The sequence below is a fragment of the Vitis riparia genome, chromosome 17, assembly GCF_004353265.1.
Source record: "Vitis riparia cultivar Riparia Gloire de Montpellier isolate 1030 chromosome 17, EGFV_Vit.rip_1.0, whole genome shotgun sequence".
Lineage (NCBI taxonomy): Eukaryota > Viridiplantae > Streptophyta > Magnoliopsida > Vitales > Vitaceae > Vitis > Vitis riparia.
In genome coordinates this window covers 15033881-15052477 of record NC_048447.1, presented here as the reverse complement: position 1 = coordinate 15052477, position 18597 = coordinate 15033881, and the positions used below count along the sequence as shown (strand labels likewise).

Genomic DNA, 18597 nt, shown 5'->3' with positions numbered 1-18597 from the left:
GAGTTATATTCTCCACCGCGATCTGTGCGAAGAATTTTTATGGGACTGCCAACTTCTTTCTCAACTAGCGCTTTATAGCTTTTAAAGGCTAGAAAGGCTTCGGACTTCTCTTGCAAAAAATAAACCCAGCTTTTGCGACTAAAATCATCAATGAAAGTAAGTACATATCTCTTACCTCCATTAGAGCAAGGAGTTATGGGCCCGCAAATGTCGGAATGAACGAGCTCTAGTGCAGCCTTTGCCCTCCTGTGGGAATTGATTACGGTGTTGTTTGCTAACAACACATTCTTCACAGACTGCAGAAGGAGCTGTAATTTGAGGAAGACCAATCACCATATTCTTCTACTGTAGAGTCTTCAAACCACCAAAGTTTAGGTGACCATAGCGAAAATGCCATAGCCAGGCTGCATCCTTTAACTTTGCCGAGAAACATGAATGAGTGGTGTTGTGGAGATAAAGAGGGAACATACGATTCGTCGTCATGTTAACTTGAGCAATTAATCCTAACTTTGCATCTTGAATAAGACATACTCCATCTTTGATAGAAATCTCGTAACCCTTTTCTTGCAGCTGACCCACACTAAGCAAGTTGGTCTTTAAATCTGGCACAAAAAAGACATTAGAGATAGTGTGGGTGGTGTTTCCTTTGGTTTGGAAAGCTACCTTTCCTTTTCCCATAACAGCAACCATGGAGTTGTCACCGAACTTCACAGAGTTGCGGAAAGATTCGTCCATCTCAAAGAACAACTTCTTATCTCCACACATGTGGTTACTGCAGCCAGTGTCTAAATACCACATATCTTGTTGAGTCTCTTCCTTCACATGACACACCATCAAAAGAGACACCTCTTCTTCTTTTTCTGCAAAGTTAGTTCTTTCTCCATTCTGTATATTCAAATTAGTTCGACATTCAGATTGATAATGACCATACCCGTGACATTTGTAGCATTCAACGTTGGACTTGTCTACGGGCCTTGGTCTATAAGATGTTGACTGATGGCCTCCACGTCCTCTTCCTCTTCCTTGAAATTGATTCTCTTGGTGCTGATGGTGATGTTGGTTGCCACGATCAATGTTGTGCCTGCCTCCTCTACCTCGACCTCTGCCTCGACCTCGTCCTCTATCAACTCTACTTTGTGTAAAGTGAGTTTCGGACAAGGCCTTCAATGCTTGTTCCTCTTTCACCTGTTGGTTTATTTTTTGCTCATGAACCAACAAAGAACTTTGTAATTCATCAATTGACAATGAATCAACATCATTAGCTTCTTCTATCGAACAGACAACAAAATTAAATTTTGGTGTCAAGGATCGAAGAATCTTCTCAACAATGAGAACATCCTCTGTCTTGTCGCCATGGATCCTCATCTTGTTAATGATTGCCATCGTTCTTGAAAAATAGTCTGTAACTGATTCTCCTGACTTCATTCGAAGCATTTTGAAGTCCGAGCGAAGTGCTTGAAGCTGCTGCCTCTTAGCCCTTGCTGTACCTTGGTATTTCTTCTTCATGGAATCCCAAATATGCTTGGCGGTGTCCTTGCAAAGAATGGTTTCCAAGATTGAGCGATCAATAGCTTGGAAAAGATAATTCTTTGCCTTGAGATCTTTCAGCTTCAGTGCTTCGAGCTCCATTTTCTGCACATCTGTCAGCACCACCCCTTCTGCTGGTTCTGCTACTCCAGAAACCACAACTGGCCAGTAGTCTTTGGACCTCAAAAAATTCTCCATGAGCATGCTCCAATGGTCATAATGACCATCAAAACGTGGAATGGCTGGCTGCACAAAAGTGTCTGAAGCCATCGTTCTCCTATGCTGCTGCAAAACGGAAAACAAATACAGAGCTGCTGCTATACCCACTCTCTATCTCACTTTTCACTTGGTGGCTCTGATACCACTGTTACAAATTGAAAAAGAGAAAGACAACAATAATAACTGGAAAGCAGAGACTATTTACTAATCTGCTCACACTTTATTGATAAACCAAACAGCCTTTAAATAGGCTCATACACAAAAGGATAAGACCAAGAAAATAGGAACTGCTGCAGCATGAAAATAGGATCATGCATACACTACCCACTAAGTCCTAAGAAAGTGCTCCACTACTAACAAACCTGAGACTTGATAACAAACTGCAACAGACTCAAACTTACTACTAAAGACTAGGCCAAAGTAGGCCACGTACAGCAACAAAGTAGTATAACAAAAAAAACAACTTTCCTAAAGGAGACTAGAACCATTTGACTTTTCCAACATAATTGTGGTCACCCAGACATGATTTCGATTCCCTGGCAGATTATTTTCATGTTTCAGCCAAAATTTTGGGGAAATGGTGGAATCTCAGAAGTGGTTCTCATGTTGGATGACCAAATTTAAGATGAAAATATGGTTTGATATTATAATGTTGAATGCTTCCATTTTTTTTTTCTCTGAGCGAGATGATATTAATTACCATTTGCAAGAACGTGATAGGTTTTGACTTTTGTATTTATTTATCTTTTTCTATTTTTTCTTTTCCAGAAGCTTTAATGGGATCAATCAATTAATATGGTGTGTCTTGCGTAATTAATGAGTAATCTAAAAGCTAGTTGTTCATAAACTCAAGAAGAAATTTACGCATAAACATTTACACACTTTCTTTTTTAATTAAATAATATGATTTTCACTATATTTAATTTTTCTTCTTTTAAAAAAATGTATTTCTAATAAAGAAAACAAAAATGTTCTTTTTTTTTTTTTTTCTTAATGTTTTTATATTTGAAAATGGAACAACGAATTTATTGATTTTTAAGCAGTTTTGAATTATCAACATGCTTTGGGTTTTTTCATAAGAAATTTTGAACATGTTTAAATTATTCTAAGAGTTGTAGTTTCTAAATTTAAAATTGACATTTTTTAAGAGTTATTTATTTGAAAATTTGTTTTTGATTCTTATTTACTTTTTCTCTTTTACTTTATCATCTATCAAAATACATCAAAAAATTGAAATGGGCTTGTAGACTTCTATTTTGTTTTCATAGCAACTTTAAAAAAAAAAAAAAATTATCATATTTTGTATCTCTTTTTTCAGTCGTTTGTATGGTACGCTGATAGGATCCTCTTTAACTTTCCTATTCTTAATGGTCCTTAATGGTTTGTCATTTACTTAGTTTTGAGATTGACTTTTGAGTCACTTTTGAAGAGTATTTTGGATCTAAATATGACTTTGACAATATCCAAGGTTCTCCCCCCACCCCCTCCCCTTTTTTTTTATTAGTTCATAGAAATCAATTTGAGATCATGACAAAGCCCACATTCGTTAATTTCTAACTTTTTGCTCACTTGCTACCATGTTTTTGACCCCCCAAAATGTTTTCGCAACTTTGGACTTTTTAATTTGTCCTAAAATATTTTTGAAGCATAGAATATGTTTTAGATTTCTTAAATGTATCAAAGATTTTTTGTTTTGTTGAAAAAGTCTTTTTCAAGCTTGTTAAATAAATTAGTGTTTTCAAGTGTCTAGATTATGCCATATTTTTTTACCTTTGAAATGTGTTTGTAAATCAATCATGACTCATGGGTTTTAATTTTTTTTTATATATATTTTTCCTGTATTTTAGACTTTTAAAATAAGGTTTTGGAATTTGGTTTCATTCAAAAATCATTTTCCAAGCTCGAGAATTAATTTCATATGTTCGTGTTTGTTGTGTTGACTTAAACTTGGGGTTGTAAATTGTTCTTTAAAATCTAGGATAATTAATATATGTTTGAGCCTCATAGAAAATTTTAATGTATTCTAAACACTTTGAATATGTTGTGAATTTTTTTTTTTTCAATTTTATCTTACCTCTAAGTCTGTCAAATAACTCTATTTTTGCATGACTTGTTGATCTACCATGTTTTTAAGTAATATGATGTTTAGTGAAATTTGGGATAATTGGTGCATGTTTACACCTCATAGAAAATTTTAATGTGTTTTAGACACTTTAAACATTTTGTCTAATTTTTATTTCGATTTTATCTTACCTGTAAGCTTATCAAATAATTCTATTTTTGCATGATTTGATGATTTGCCTTGTTTTTTAGCCATAAGATATTTAGTGAAATTTGGGATAATTGGGGCATATTTGAGCCTCATAGAAATTTTAATATGTTTAAGACACTTTAAATATGTTGTGTAATTTTTGTTTTGATTTTATCTTATTTCTAAACTTATCAAATAATTTCATTTTTGTATGCTTGTTGATATGATTTGCCCTGTTTCTAAGCAATAAGATGATTAATGAAATCTGGGATAATTGGTGTATGCCTAAGTCTCAAAAAAATTTAATATGTTTTAGACAATTTGAATATGTTGTGTAATTTTTGTTTCCATTTTATCTTACTTCTAGGTTTTGTCAAATAACTCCGTTTTTTCATGACTTGCTAATTTGCCTTGTTTCTAAGCAATAAGATGTTTAGTGAAATCTAGGATAATTGGTATATGTTTAGGTTGTTTAGGCTTTTGGGTTGTGTTTTAGACACTTTGAAGATGTCGTAGATTTTTGTTTGGATTTTATCTCATTTTTAACAATGTTATTTTGATTTATTTTGTAAATACCTGCTTGTTATCCAACTTATGGATATCTTGTATAAACTTGCTAATTCGGTCCCTCTTATCACATTTTTTTTTTACCTTCTTTGACTCTTGATTTGTATTATAGACCTCTTATGCATATTATACAAGCCTTCCCCTATAGTATAATTCTATTTTATATATTTTATTTAGATTTATTTTGTGATTGCATACCTATCACCTAGTTTTAATCCTTGTGTATGATTAGTGTATATTAGCTTATTTTGTTCTAGTTTAGTTATCTTTAACTCTTGATTTTGTGTTTATATTGTATATATCAGTGACTCTTATTTTGAAATGATATCTCTTATTTTGCTTGTGAACTAACATTCTCTTTATATGTAAACATGTTACCTTATTTTGGACATTATTAAGGTGCACTTTCTCTTTTTCTTGATTTGTTCCTTTAATATGCATATCATGCTTTGAGTGTTTTTTATCTCATGCTCTTCATCATCATTGCCTTGTTATATATTCTTGTTGTTGTATCTCGGTCTCAATTGGTCTATTAGTTCATTGTTTTAGTTTTCTTCACTTATTTAGTAGAGGTCCCATTAAGGCTTAAAGGAGTTCTACCTTATGGTACATATTCAATAAATAACTGACATTCGAATTTAGACTTATTATTTTGTAGATATGTTTTTCTTTCAAAAAATGAGTCATTTTAAGATTTTTTTTTTCTTTTAAAAAATAGACAAAAATAAATGGTGATTCTAACTTTAAAAAAAAAAAATCAACTTTTAACTAAAAAATGAGTCTTGTTATCAAGTGAGGACATACGTAAAAAAATACGGGTATACAAGGTTTTTTTTTTGTTTTTTTGTTTTTTGAGTGGTAGTTGAGGATTAGAGCCACACATGCTTTTATTATAGAGGTGATGTTCGAAGTGGTTTTATATGAAATATACCCTCACTTTTTGGTTTTCTTTTTCCAACTTCTAATTATTCTTTGAGTTATATATACTTTGGTACTCCAACTACATGTATATCCTAAACTACAGTTTGAGTTCAAAACTTTAGTCATTTTCGAACCTTAATTATTAGCCGATGACTTTTACACACCATCACATGGGAGAGGTGATAGGAAAAGTAGAGGGTGAGTGCTAAGTGGGAATATCTTGGCTTTAGACATGGAAATTCTAGATGATGCGTTTGATTCCTTCTCAAAAATAAGAAGGTAAGAAAATAGAAAAAAAAAAAGTTTAAAAATAAATTCAAAGTTTTCTATGCCATTTTCAATTAAATAGTTTTTATTACTTTTTATGTAAAATTAAATATGAATTGCAAGTTAACAGGCCGTGGACTTGGTTTTTCTTGGCTTCTAATCATATACTGTTGGGAAGAGCATCTGATATTAGCCAATCTCAACGCTTGACTGCGTCGATCACACGCATGTGTCGATTCAATTCACAAAGCCAACATCACCATGTGCCAAAAGCACAACCCAGAGCGCAACTAGACAAATTAATGGCAGAGGCTTTTATTTAATCATTTACATCATCCACAACAGTGTCATTTGTTTTGTTTTTTTTTCTCAGATGCTATCGTTGGGCTCGCTTACGGAAGCCGATATTTCATTATTACGTTAGATTTTTGTACTAAATCTACTTTTATTATTTTATTTTTTTATATTTTATATTCATTATTTATATTATCATCCCATAACATAAATTTTATGAGCTCAAAATAAAAAATTTGATAAATATCTTTTTGGGTATCTTAAATTTTCCTTCATTATTTCAATTGTAAATTCCCGTATAATATCGACATTCAGTTAACTTAAATATTTGATTATTTTTAGGTGGGGATTAAGTGAAATAAAATTTTATAATTAACGTGGAGAAATAAAATTAGAGAAATTGAATTTGTTTTTTTATCTCTATTTTTTTAAAAAGATTCATTTTTATTATTACATTTTAAGAAAAATTGGAAAACAATTTTTTTCAAGTGATGACATTCTTTAATTATGAGAAAAAAATAGTTTTAAATACTTATTAAGCTCAAAACAAGGCATAAAAACTTTAATTATTAAGGATGTTTTAACGTTAGTTTTACATTTAAGTTATTTTAATTCAATTAATTTTTAAAATATCAAATTATCCTCATTATTAATAAACATTTTAAAATAAGTTTCACATATAAATTAAATTAATCTTACGTGCAACAAGATAGTTGCTTTGTCTAAAAATAGAAATTAAAACCTATCTCACGCTCTGAGCTTTTAAGTAACATTAAAATTATATAATAATTTAGATAAAAATTATAATTCAGTTAAAATAAAATAAAATTATATTTATATATATACTATGGAATTAACATATATTGAAAAGCATCTCAGCTCGGCCTTGCGATAAGAAAATTGCTAAAGTTTGCAACGAAACTTCTAGGAAATTAGGTTGACCTGCCATATATTTTAGTCCTACCATATAATAAGCTCTCACATTCTGAGGAATTTTAGGCATCACACAAATGTTGCAGCTTACACCATCTCCATCATCACCCTCTGGGAACCTACCATCTCATGTGGTGCCCCCAGTACTGCCATCATCGCAGCTGTTGGCGCCACCACCATCACCACCACCACCGCCGAGTCCATTACCGGCTACTCCAGAGTCAGAAATTGCAGAGGATGGTGATGATATTAGAATAAGAATGTCACCAGGTATTCCAACCGAGGTTCAGAGAAAGCAGAATTGGCCTAAAATAATAGTCACAAGTTGCATAGCATCAGCCTTGGTGTTACCTTTCCAAACTCGATATCCTTCATCTCCCACAATTGTCTTATCCTGCACTGCATTTTCACTTTCTCTCCTATGTACCATTGTGGACAATTGTATCAGTTTCGCGTTTCCGACTCTACGCCAACTGCTGAGCGACTTAGCCATCTTCTTTCTGGTCGATGGCTTCCTCCTCGTCATTACCTATCCGCTTTCTGTCATCCTTAAATCCATCATCTGGGCACTCTATTTCCTCTTATTCCTATTCGTTTTGGTATCCAAATGGCTTAAAATCATAAACCACTAATAGTTTATATATGTGCATGTAGCTTTTGAACCCAAAATAAGGTCATGATGGTGTCTTGTATGGATAGAATTATTAGTAATGTATTATATATATATATATAAAAGGACTTATAGCTTTTGTAAGAATATTCTATTAATTGATTATCCGCAAATCACCTCAAGTGATTCTCTTAATTTATAAGAATGAATATAATTTTTATAAGAATTTGACAATGTTTTATAGTTATTTTAAAAATCACTTTCCAACGAGTTCTTAATATGCGTGGTTCAAAAATATGTCATGCCTTATTTCTATTCATCAAATAATTATATCATTGTCATGGACCCATAAATATTCACATAATCTTAATATAATTTGTTGGGTTGTGATTTTTCAACCAAAACCATAGCTAATTATTTTGAATAAAATGCTTTAATTTGTGGACCCATAAATATTCGGTCGAAACATAATGAAATCAATTATAATCATATCATATTTATGATGACTACTTGATTTAGAAAAAATTATAGATCACATACAACAATTATGAATCTATTGGAATCCGTGCAACGATTAATGGCGAAAAATAGAAAAATGAGAAAGAGAAACATGCAGATTTAATGTAGTTCGGCAAATTGTCAAAGTCGATGGGAACATGAAAGATGATTTTCACTATGTATCAAATTAGGATTACATAAAAAAGTATTTATACTAATCCTTAAATAATAAAATTCCTAAAATACCTTTGAAGCTGCTTCGCCTTTTTTTCATGTCTTTTTGCTCAAATATGAACAACATAGGACCAGTGGAATATCATTACGATATCAGGTGGGCCTTCAGCTTTCTAGCGTGGAAACGTGACTCTTGAGGACAAATTTATGAGAAAGCAAGAGAGAAAGGAAGAAACTTGGGAGTAGCCTCATCACCTTCTCTTATGCTAGTCGCCAGCCCAACCATCTGTCATCTTTGTCAGAAAAAGTAATTTAATGGTGTGATTTTTCTTTTGTTGCATAAGATCAGCTGATGATAACTTACTCCCTTCCACACGAATTCCAAAACTTTCATAATTTTCTAATTTTACTATGATTTTACAAAAGAATTAGACTTTCAAGGATAAAAAAGATATATGAATCAAACTTTCATGTAACAATTTTTGTTTTTCTAAGGATTTGGAAAGGGGACGCGAGTAGGAAGAGAAATGAGCATGAAGAAAATTTTCATTAAATTTATTTTTTATGGCATTTTCTAGAAAAATTTATCTGAAATTTCAAAATGAAAATTAGAATATGTTGGATAATAATTCTAGAAAATATTTATAATCTTTTTAATATTTAGTTTTAATTTTTTAAAAGTATTAGAAATACTATAAACATTTTTTAAAATGATTGTCAATTGTACTCTTAAAAAAATTATTTAAATCATAATTTTTAATTTCAATTTTTAACTTATATAATAAAATCAAAACCATTTAAATAAAAATGTAAGAGAGAGATTTTGGTATAAAGAAACGAGATTAAATAAAGTCTTTTTGCCACATAATAAATTTTTGGTTGTATGGCACCACTTTTACCATAGAGTACTCCTAGACTTTTAAACTATCATTCTTAAAGGAAATGAAACGCTTTAGTTTAATTTAACAATTTTAAATGAAATTCACTGCATGAATTTTATATTACATTTAATTAAAAATCCTATATATTCATCAACTCAGTAAAATACAAATTGAATTTATTTGGGATTGATTTTGATTAAAAAAAAAATGCTTTAATTTTTAGTGTTTTTATTACTAAAAATAGTTTCATGTATCATAAACAATTTTATAGTCTCCCTTACTACTAACTTTTTGTTTAAAAAAAAGCAAAAATCAACAAAATTGATTTTTAAAAAAAACCTTAGAAAGTGATATTTCAAAAGTAATTCTTAATACGTTTTCAATTATTGATCTACTAATTTTTTTAACAATTTAAGTTTATAAGATTTGAGTTTAATATACATATCATATTCCTTAATGTCCTAACATATTTATTTACGTGCATTTCATATTCATGAAAAAATAAATAAAATCTCATATCTACACATGAGAAAATATAAATTATGAAAAAAGGGATCAAACAGTATTGAACTATTAATTTTTCTAAAAATTTAAACTTATAAATTTAACTTCTATATGATGCTTTTTAACATCTATTGTTATAGTCATATAATGACATTAATAATTCTAAAGCCCAAAAAGATGTTTTGATATTATTTTATCATGGAGTTTAGCCATACTGTTTGTAGAAAATGAGGAGTTGGGATATTCTTCAATCCTCCATTTATATTCCACTCCGCTGTTTCCACTTTTCCCCTTAAAAAGATTTTGGCATTTTGCATGCATCCAAATTCCTTACGGTTCATTCGTCATGAGGTGGGTGCTCCACGCGCCATGCATCCTGGCGTACGATATTTGTCATTCGTCAAAAGGCAGACTGGCATTTTTTAGATGAGATGACCAACCTCTTGAACAGGGGACAAGTGGCATTACAAGCAGAGAATCGAACTCGACTGGTTAAGCCCCAGCATAAGATTTAAATAAGTTAAATGTGGATAAGGAAGAGGAGCATGCGTGGTCGGCGGTTGGCCCCCCTCTGTAGTCCACCTGGTGGTCGGCGGTCCGTACCTTGCGTCATATTCACACTCGTCATTACTTCCCTCACAACTGGAGTTCCACGGTGCAGGATGGGCCCAATCAATCAGACAGGATAAGTCGATTATTTTAGATGTATTTATTCATGTCTGATCATGCATCTTTCGATGATGGCTTCGCTGAATAATTGTTGCCCGTCCCACCTTGGGTGGGCCAACTCGGTCTGTTGAAAATTGAAAATGAAGTGAAGGTCATTTAGAAAATTGAAATGAAGTTATAGTCTTATTTTAAGAGCCTATTTGAGATAAATCTTTATTCTTTGTTTTATTTAAAAATTGAAAATAGAGTCAAAATCATACTTTTAAATTAATGGATAATATTTGATCATATAAATTTTATTAAATATAAAATGTATTTTTAGATAAGTCAAGTAGAATTTCTATAATAAATAAAATCATAACTCTTTAGCAAAGTTGTTGGGGTAGAATAATTTTTTTTATTAACCTTAAAAAAGAGTTTTTAAGTTTTTAAAATATAATCTAAATACCACTTAAAACTAAATAACTATATAAATTTAAAATATTTTGTAATTTACAAAAATTAAGACAAGTGTTTAGGATTTTTACATTTAGTAATGATGAAAAATAACTAATTAGATTAAGGAAATCAATCAAGGGATGAATTGGGTGATAACTTTTTCAAAACAATTAACTGAAAACAAAAAATAATAAGAAATGAGGAACAAAACAAATAATAATAAAGAGATACTAAAAGAAGAGAAATGCAAACTCTTTTATAATGATTCGACAAACCAATTACATTCACTCTTTTCAATTAAGTTCCTAATCGAGTAAAAGTTCCACCATCTTTAATGTTTTTATGGTCAAAACTTTCAAACTTTTTACACTAAAATTTTAAGATTCCAATAGACCTTCACAATCCTTTGAAGTACACAACTTACTTCAACGAGATTAGAATGGATTTGAAGGTGCATAAAAAGGATTTGCAAGTAATTAAAAAATTGATACACTAGTAGATGAGCTTTAAATAAGAAAAAAAAAAGTTTTTCAATTGAATGCAATTATTCTCTTATTCATAAATGTTTTCAAAAACTTCAATTTAGAGGTTTCCAACTTGAGAACTTCAAAAGTCACAAAAAGGTCTCAATCGATCGAGCAACTAATTCAACTAATTCATTAGCCATTGAATTTTTAATACTCTATAAGTAACCATTGGGGCTTAGAGCCCCACCTATTAAGGCAATTACTAACTCTCAACTATTGATGTTATGCCTCAACTAATGGAAGAGAAAGAGAAAAAATAAAAGTCTTTCAATTGGTCGAGCTCAATCAACTTAACCATTTCTTAACCCTTTCAATCAGTTGCATTATTAAGTGCTTAAAAAGTCTAGTTAACCTCCAACAACTTGGGTAAGCCTTCTTAAAATCTTTAATATAAAATAGGTTTATAAAGGGTTTAGCTCAAAGTTTTAATCAAAACCAAGAATTCATCTATTTCTTTGATAAGAAAAAGATCGTTTTAAGATTAAGAGATGATGATTAGGTGTATGAAAAACAATTTAAACTTATGTGCACCGATAAATACCATATTATAATTTACCTTAAGTTGATTCCAATATTCAAAAGTCCCAAGTCTTCATATGGTATTAATCTTTTTCTATAAAAAAAAAAATGCTTAACTTTTCTTTAAATTTTCACAAATAAACATGAAATATTTGAGATGGGGTACCTATATTTTGTCATATTTTATACTGTCCTCTTTCTTTTGAATTTTGAATATAGTACAAGAAGAAATTTAAATAATTTCCTATTCGTGATAAACGGTAGGAATTAAGTCAATATTTATGAACAGTCATATAGACTTTATTTCGTGTCAAGTTAATGTACATTTTTTAATTGTCTAATATTACTAGATCATATGCATATTATTTTCTTAAAACTCTTATGTTATGTTTAGTTTTTTATTTTTTTTTAAATGAGGAAAAAAACAAGGGAAATAAAATAGTGGGAAAAGTAAGAACGAGAGAAAAAAAGAAAAAGAAAATAAAGATTAAAATATTTAAAGTTAATAAATTATTTGTATGTATTATTTTAAATTCATTTAATTTATTTTAACTATTTTATATAAAAATTAAATAATTTAAAATTTAAGACATAGTTTTTTTAATTATTTTTTATTATCTTTAATTATTTATAATAAAACCAAAAATGCAAAATTTATTTTTCTTAATATTTTTTTCTTTTTTTAATAATTTCTATTTGAAAGTGAAAGATTAAGAAAGTTATTAAGAATATCTTTATCAATATTTATAAGAAACAAAAGTTATTAAATGTAGATAGATTAATGAAGAATATATGTAATAGATAGAGATGTGAGAAGGAATATAGGATACTTGATGACATAAGAAGATTTTTTGTTTAGGGTGTAAATACAAAGAGTGGTATGTAATATTTTTTTTATAATACAGTGGAATGTTATCTTCTATTTATAAACACCCAAATTAAAAGATCGTATATACTTGTGTGTGGATTATTTGATATTTGTATTCTCAGGGTAACATATTTATATCAAAGTTTCTACTAGCAAATCACTTTCTTATAGCCAAATATAGCCTTGGTGTATCTTCATTCAAGCATATTAAACTTGTTCCATTAAGCTCAATTTCTTAATCATTAATTGTTTATAGTTTGTCAAATTAAATCGTAAAAGTTATTGATTCACAGTTCAATAGTCAAATTGGTGATTGAAATATGAATGACAAAATTAAAATCAAAATTTTAATAATATTTCATTTTGTATATTTGATATGTCAAGTTAAATGATAAAAATAAATATAAATTTATTAATATATTAAATTTTAGCAAATAGAACATGTATAATATTTAAATATGAAGATATATTTAAGATGAAAAAATTATAATATTTAATTTTATTTACATATTTATGCATTTTATTATTTATTTATTTTTTAAAAATATTATATTAATTAATTTATAATATTTTCATACTTATCATTTCTTTTAATGATAAACATGGACGTAAATATTTATATTTATTTAAATACTTTATATAATAAAAATTTGAAAAGAACATTAATATACCAAGGGAGTTATGTTAGTGTGGTTACTTGCTCATCAATTATAGGTCATAGCTTATGCCTCCACCATCCACAGTCTCTTTCCTTATATTATAACCAATAGCCAATATAAACTTTATGACCATTTTTAATACACGAGAATGAGGAGTGGGAATGAGGATTTCATTCAATTTCTTGTCAAGTCTCATTTTGGATGATTTTAAGTAAATACGAGAATGAAATCAAGAATAATTCCAAAGGAAATGAAATTCCATTTATAAGTAGGATTTCGGTTCATTTTTAGTAGGAGGTATTTTGATTCCCTAGTATAACTTATTTTTAAAAATACTTTTCCAAAATTAAAAAATCAAAGACTTTTTTGGATAAATTATTTTTAAAAATAATTTTATTTAGATTTTGTAAAAATAAAAATTGTAAATTCAATTTATATAATATTAACTAACTTTTATTCAAGTCTTATTAAAAATAAAAAATAGTTTTGTAATTATAAATAAATTAAAAAATAAATAGTTTTTAATAAAATTTGAATATTAATATTATAATAAAATCATAAATTATATTTTTATAAATATAATAAAAATATGGATTTTAATATCTTATTAAAACATAATTGATTTTTTTTTGTTAAAAATAAATAATAATAATGTAAAATTAATGATTGTTAATACTATTTTAAATGAATTTAAGAAACAAACAAATTTTAAAATTTTAAGGTATAAATGAATCAACTAATTATGTCTTACATGCATACTTTTAATATTCAACTAAGGACATCATATTCTAGAATTTTTTTATTTAATCTCTAAATTTTGTATTTAATCTATAATTAATTAATCAGTTTTTGAATTTTAAATTATTCTTAGAAATTATAAGTTTTATTATAAAATTTAAAACATTAATTATATCTATTAATTTTTATAGTCATTATATATATTTTTGAATTTTAAATTATTTTTAAAAATGATTAAACTTCTCACTTCGTTTTTTAAATTGTTTTCCAAGAAAAACAATCAAAGTTTGCTTTTTTTTTTTTTTTCAAAACTATGCATAGTGTGAGAGTTTTTTAAAAAATAAAAATAAAAATTTAACATTAAAATAATCTTTCCAACTTTATATTCTTAAATACATCCAAACACAAGAATTAAAATATCAAATCTATTTTTATTCAAGAAAAAATGAAAATGAAAACAAAATATTTATTCTCATTGGATATCAAACATGACCCTTGTGTGATATAAATAGTTGGTGGACGGTAAGAAAAATTCGGCTCACCAATGTTTTGCTCAAAAATCACTAGATCGGTTTATAGGAGTTAATCAATGCTTCAAAGACGGGGTCCAACTCAGCAACGGTGTCCATTTCACTCAATCGGAACTTTATGACACCAAGTGGGAAGACCAGAGAGGCACGGCACCGAGTCAGCGGAAAATGACTCCAAGAGGGAAAAGGGTTACTCTATGGCACTGAGTGGGAAGATGGCAGAGGCTGTCAGATGGACGGTTGGACCGGAACTTTATGGCACAGTGGTAAGTTGGAATTTATGGCACTTACTGGGAAATGAGAAAAAGGAAGTTTGAAACTCGGAGCAGATACATTTCATGTGGAGGAGATATGTGGCTGTCTCCTTTAAAGTGTTTCCACCTTCCACTTCATCCTATATAATGTACGCATGCTCTTTAATCATGTTTACGAAATATGTAAAATTTGCGGATAAAATAAATATGAAATTCAGTAACATTTTTATTTATTTTTTATTTTTTTATTTTTATGTAGAGGAGCTTCTATGCTGGAACATCTTCACTAGAAGAAGGCCTCAGCATAAACAATGCTGCATTTTTCGTGGTGGCCTCTTTAAATTAGACATCAAAGTCGATACCATATTGTGGTAGACCTTCATTTTATTGGATAATCATAACATGTAAATATTATCCTATTTGAACCTAAATGAATTTCATTGTGTAAATATCGTTCGTTTTAGATTTAAAAAAGTCTTCACAATTTTAAAACATATTTACAAGATTAAAAAGAGTTCAAACTTATATAGTGCAATTTTTGCTCCTATATGATGTGGGATGTCATAAACACCCTCTATGTAAACAACGTCATCATTATATTTTATGGGATTGTGAGGTCAAACAAACCTCCAACACGGAGATCAAGGATTAACTTTGATACTATTTATAATGATCAACACACAATCGTGTAAATATTATTTGTTTCAAACTCAAAGAAATCCTCACGACTTTAAAATGTGATTATAAAATTAAGAGGAGTTCATACTTATATAGTATAAAAAAAATTTCCCCTTATTTGATACGGGATCGTCACAAATAACCCTTCCATGAGAAATCAAATAAATATATGCAAATAAATATTTACAAAAATTAATAAAAATAAAATTAAATAGTAATAGAAAATAAAATGTGTACTCAAACAATTTACAAAAATACAACAAGTTGAATGTTTTTTTCAAGTTTTTTCGTTCTCACTTTCTTTCATAAAATTTTGTAGTCGACGTATCATAAATTCATTTTTTGAACAACCATGTATGGTCGGATTGCTAACTGGGAGTGGCTGGCTGTGGGCGACAGCGGCAGTGAAGGGTGGCGGATGGAGAGAGAAAATGGGTAAGGTGAAAGGAGAGAAGAAAAATGAAAGAAGAAAAAAAAGGAAAAAAATGAGAAGGAAGGGCAGGGTGTTTGGATGGAGAGAAAGGGGCGTGACGAATAGAGAGAGATGAAAAGAAAAAGAAAGAACCAAAAAAAGAGGGGAGGGAGGGGGGGTCGCGGGTGGGGTGGAAGAGTCTTGGTCTCCGGTGGCTGTATGAAAGTTGGGTGGAGTCGTGGAGTGTGCGGACGAAAGAGAGAAGAATATGGAAGAGAAAAAGAAAAGAAAGAAAATGGGCTGTATGGGTCTCCGGTGAGTGGAGTCTGGAAGTGGAGGTGTGGTGTGGTAGTGTGAGGGAGGAAAAAATGGAAGAAGAGATGCAGTGGGAGAAAAAGAAATGGGAAAAAAAATCAGAAGAGAGAGAGAGAGGAGAGCGTAGGTAAAGGAGAGAGGAGAGAGAAAGTGGAGAATGGGAAGAAAATAAGGGAAAAAAAGAAAAAAAAAGAAGTAAAATAAAATTAAAAAACAAAATAATAAGAATTAAGACTTAGAAAGGTACAAATTGGTCACTAAAATAAAATATAATTAGATTTAAAATTTATTGATAAAATTGAGTTCAAAATTAATATAAAAATAAAATTAAGATAAATTTTATATTTATGTTTTAAATATTTAAATTTGTTCATTATGTATTTATTTTTATATTAAATTTTTATTATATATTATTATAATTATTATTTTATATTTAAAATATCTATCAATAATTAAAATCAATAAATATGAAAAAAATGAAAGGGCAAAAATAAAAAAATAAAAAGATTTCATGACAATGTGTGTGTAGACCCCTTATTTTAAACCAAGTGTGTTGGTTCAATGATTTGATTTTTATTATTATTGCCTGTTATTATAAGTTGAAGCAAGGTGGCATTTCAAGGATCATCCCGGGGTGGGATTTAGTGAGGACGGGGGGACCTCCCTTTCGGCATGAAAGCAGCTACGAGAGATGGGATGTGTAGCAGGTCAAGATGGCAGGGGCCATGCTGGTGATTAGAGGGCCATGCTGCTGATGTGAGGAATAGTGGAGCTGGTAGTGGCTTCCGAGGGAAGATAGAAACAGGAGAAAAAAAAAGCATATACGATAGGAAGAGGAAGCCATTTTTTGAGGAGAGTCACAGAGAAGGGAGCTGGAGGGTTCCATTGATCTTGGAGGAGTTTCTTTTCTCGGAGAGGAGGCTGAACAGAGGTGGAGGTTTTGTGAGATCCAAATATTTTTGCTCGAGGGAGCATCCAGGTAAGCTCACCACGTATCCTTTGCTTTATTTTTACCACTACTGTTTTCTCTTTCTCCTGGAGTTGTTCGGGTTCCGCTTTTATGCTTGTTTAGGAATAACAGGAGTTATATCTGAGTAGCATCAATTGCTGGTTTCTTCATATGCTTGCTGATCGTTTCATTCATTATACCTCTTAATATTGGCTTTAACTTGGAGAAGTTTTGTTGCTTCATTTTGCTATATGTGGAGATGTTAATTGTTGTTGTTGTCTCGTTTGAACTGTTTTGCTACCCTTACCCACCTGATTCATGTCTAAACCTCATCTTCCCATCTTGTGTGCCCTTTAAACTCATCGCCAAACCCTCCACTTGTGTTCCTCGTGTGTCATTACTAAGCTCTCTTGCCTCCTCGGACCTATTTTGCCGAAGCACTGACCCTTCAGGATTATCTTCAACTTAAGAGTGGTGAAGGGGTCTGATGTCCGTCCCATCAGAGCAATGAAGTTCTCCGTCTCACCTGGTGTTCATATTGTCATTCAGTGCAAAGTTGCATCTGGCCTTCCTCAGCTAGTTGAAGGTTCGAAGTGTTTGGCTAAATCAGACCCTATGGTGTTTTGTGCTATTGGAAAAGGTGAACTCCACCTGGAGATTTGTTTGAAGGGTCTACGGGATAAATTCATGGGTAATGCTGAAATTGTTAGGTCTGACCTTGTTGCGTCTTCCCGTGAGACTGTTTTTGAGAAGCCCTGCAGAGCCATGATGAGCAGGTCCTCTAACAAGCATGACCGTCTCTATGTGAGAGCCCAACCTTCGGAATAAGGTATTACAGGGACTATTGATGCTAGTTGTCTTGATCCAAGGTGGGTACTCAAAGCTCGACCCGAGATCTTGTCTGAGGAGTTCATTTGTGGCAAAAATCTTGCAAAGAAAATCTGGTGTTCTGGAACTGGGACCACAGACCCTAACATGGTGGTTGATGTGTGTAAGGGAGCTCGGCATTTTGATGAAATTAAGAATTCTGTTGCTGCTGAGTCACGGTGGTTGACAAAGGCGGGCGTATTGGCTGAGGAAGAACACGAGAGACATTTGCTTTGAAGTCTGTGATGTGGTCTTTCACGTAGATGCAGTTCTTATAGGAGGTGATTAAATCGTGCCCATAGCCAAGAGCATGCCCAGAACCAGTCAAACAAAGGAGTTCTGCCTTGCGGAATTGATGTTTTCGTTTAAGCAAGGATGACGGAGGGATGGCTTAGAGAACTTCCAACAGGTGTGTTTGGTTCACTTACGCAAGAATGAACGTGGTGCATCATGAACATCACAGTGAGATGAATGCCTTGATTCATGCGCAGATTCCTCCAGCAGCACGCCTTGGCTAGATATCCATGA

General features: G+C 30.7%; 1 protein-coding gene across 1 annotated transcript; it reads left to right on the top strand.

Moving 5' to 3' along the window:
- Positions 1-15878: 15878 nt before the first annotated feature.
- LOC117904143 (elongation factor 2-like) lies at positions 15879-18306 on the top strand. The gene is made up of 3 exons (XM_034816656.1): positions 15879-15961; positions 17655-17978; positions 18072-18306. The coding sequence occupies exons 1-3, from the start codon at positions 15879-15881 to the stop codon at positions 18304-18306; spliced, it is 642 nt and encodes a 213-aa protein (XP_034672547.1).
- Positions 18307-18597: the final 291 nt, after the last annotated feature.